The sequence below is a fragment of the Gavialis gangeticus genome, unplaced genomic scaffold (genome assembly GCF_001723915.1).
Source record: "Gavialis gangeticus isolate Ggan-Ray unplaced genomic scaffold, GavGan_comp1, whole genome shotgun sequence".
In the NCBI taxonomy this organism is placed as follows: Eukaryota; Metazoa; Chordata; order Crocodylia; family Gavialidae; genus Gavialis; species Gavialis gangeticus.
This window is the reverse complement of record NW_017729014.1, coordinates 10446858-10448486: the sequence shown is the minus strand read 5'-3', so window position 1 is coordinate 10448486 and position 1629 is coordinate 10446858. Positions and strand designations below refer to the sequence as shown.

Below are 1629 nucleotides of genomic sequence, written 5' to 3'. Positions count from 1 at the left end.
CGACCCCCTGCCTAGGCAGGAAAGAGTGCTGGGGTCAGACACTGCACAGAATGCCAGTAAGAGAACGGGTAGGTGCACATGCACCAGCAAGCAAACCACAGGAGCCTTTTTCATGTGGCAGGTATAGGAATGCGCACACACATACTTATGCATGCCCATGTGGTGTGCAGAACTCCAACAGGCAAACCAAGGAAGCCTCTTTCATGTTGGGGGGTGGGAGGATATGCACACGCACGCGCACACGCGCACACACGCTCGCTCGCTCGCTGTGCTCTTCGCCAAGCATTCTTTTGGCTTTACAGCATGCTCATTCCTAGCGGTCTGTCTGTCTCTTCTCCCCAGCCTTCCGTCAAATCTAGGCACCTGGTCCCCCATCAGCACAGCACACAAGTGCTTAATGAGCTGAGAGTGCAGGCCAGGTCCCCTACCCAAGTGCAGAGAGGCTCTGCCCTTTTCCACCCCACATGGGGAGGAAGGTACAACCCAGATAGGTCAGGGCAGCCTGTAAGCATACTGCATAGACAGTTCCCTCCATCCCCTGTTGAGCTCGGTGGAGCTGCACTGACTAGGGCTGGTCCTCAGTGAGAGTCTGTAGTTTGCTTGACGTTCCTCTCTGGCTTCTCTGTGCAGGGGTGGTCTGCCTGGTGGTGACCATCATGTACTGGTCTGGCTGGGAGATGGGTGCAGTTGAGGCCATTTCCCTCTCCATCCTTGTGGGCTCCTCAGTGGATTACTGTGTGCACCTGGTGGAGGGCTACCTGCTGGCAGGAGAGAGCCTGCCACTCCACCAGGCTGAGGTGAGTTCCCTTACACTTGCCGGAGGGCGTGTGGGGCCATGCCAGGGTTCAGAGCACCCTTCCTCCCTATGCCTCCTGCAAGGGGCAGGGAGAGCCAGGGCCTGCCCCAGCCATGAGGTTGGAGAAGGGGAGCTCGCAGCACTCTGCCCCTGGGATGGAGGAGATGGTGTAGCTGAATCCAAATGCTGCTTCTTAGGCCCTGCCTGTACTGGGGCGGTATGACGGATACCCTATTGCATGCCCCCACTCGGTGTGACTGATGCTGGTGCAGCTCCCACCAGCTCTGTGCCATTGGCTGGCAGAACTGCAGCCACCTTGGCAGCTAGCAGCTCCCGTTCAAGCCTGGGCACAACCTCCTGTGCCCCAGGGCTGCCTGCTAACCTCACTGCCCTGATCCCCAGGACCCCACCGCCTGCCGCCAGTGGAGGACGATAGAAGCTGTGCGGCATGTGGGTGTAGCCATTGTCTCCAGTGCCGTCACCACCGTGATCGCCACAGTCCCGCTCTTCTTCTGCATCATCGCACCCTTTGCCAAATTCGGGAAGATTGTGGCCCTCAACACGGGCGTCTCCATCCTGTACACGCTGACTGTGAGCACCGCCCTGCTCAGCATCCTGGGCCCTGGCACCTTCACCCGGAGCAGGACTTCCTTCCTCAAGGCCCTGGCGGGCGTGCTTCTTGCTGGCCTTGCCGGCCTGGGCATCTGCCTGGCACTTCTGGAGAGTGGATTCAAGATCCCACTGCCCAACGGGATGACCCTATAGTGCCCCACCACCACCCCTGACCTTGCAATCCACCCCCCTCCTTTTTTTTTTTTTTTTTTTTTTTAAAG

General features: G+C 58.6%; 1 protein-coding gene across 1 annotated transcript in view; it reads left to right on the top strand.

The window, feature by feature from the left end:
- Positions 1 to 1607, top strand: part of DISP3 (dispatched RND transporter family member 3) — a 68294-nt gene extending 66687 nt beyond the window's left edge. The window contains exons 20-21 of the mRNA XM_019511731.1: positions 631 to 797; positions 1199 to 1607. Coding sequence (XP_019367276.1) covers positions 631 to 797; positions 1199 to 1561 — 530 coding nt within the window. The 3' untranslated portion in view covers positions 1562 to 1607. The remainder of the gene's footprint in view (positions 1 to 630; positions 798 to 1198) is intronic.
- Positions 1608 to 1629: the final 22 nt, after the last annotated feature.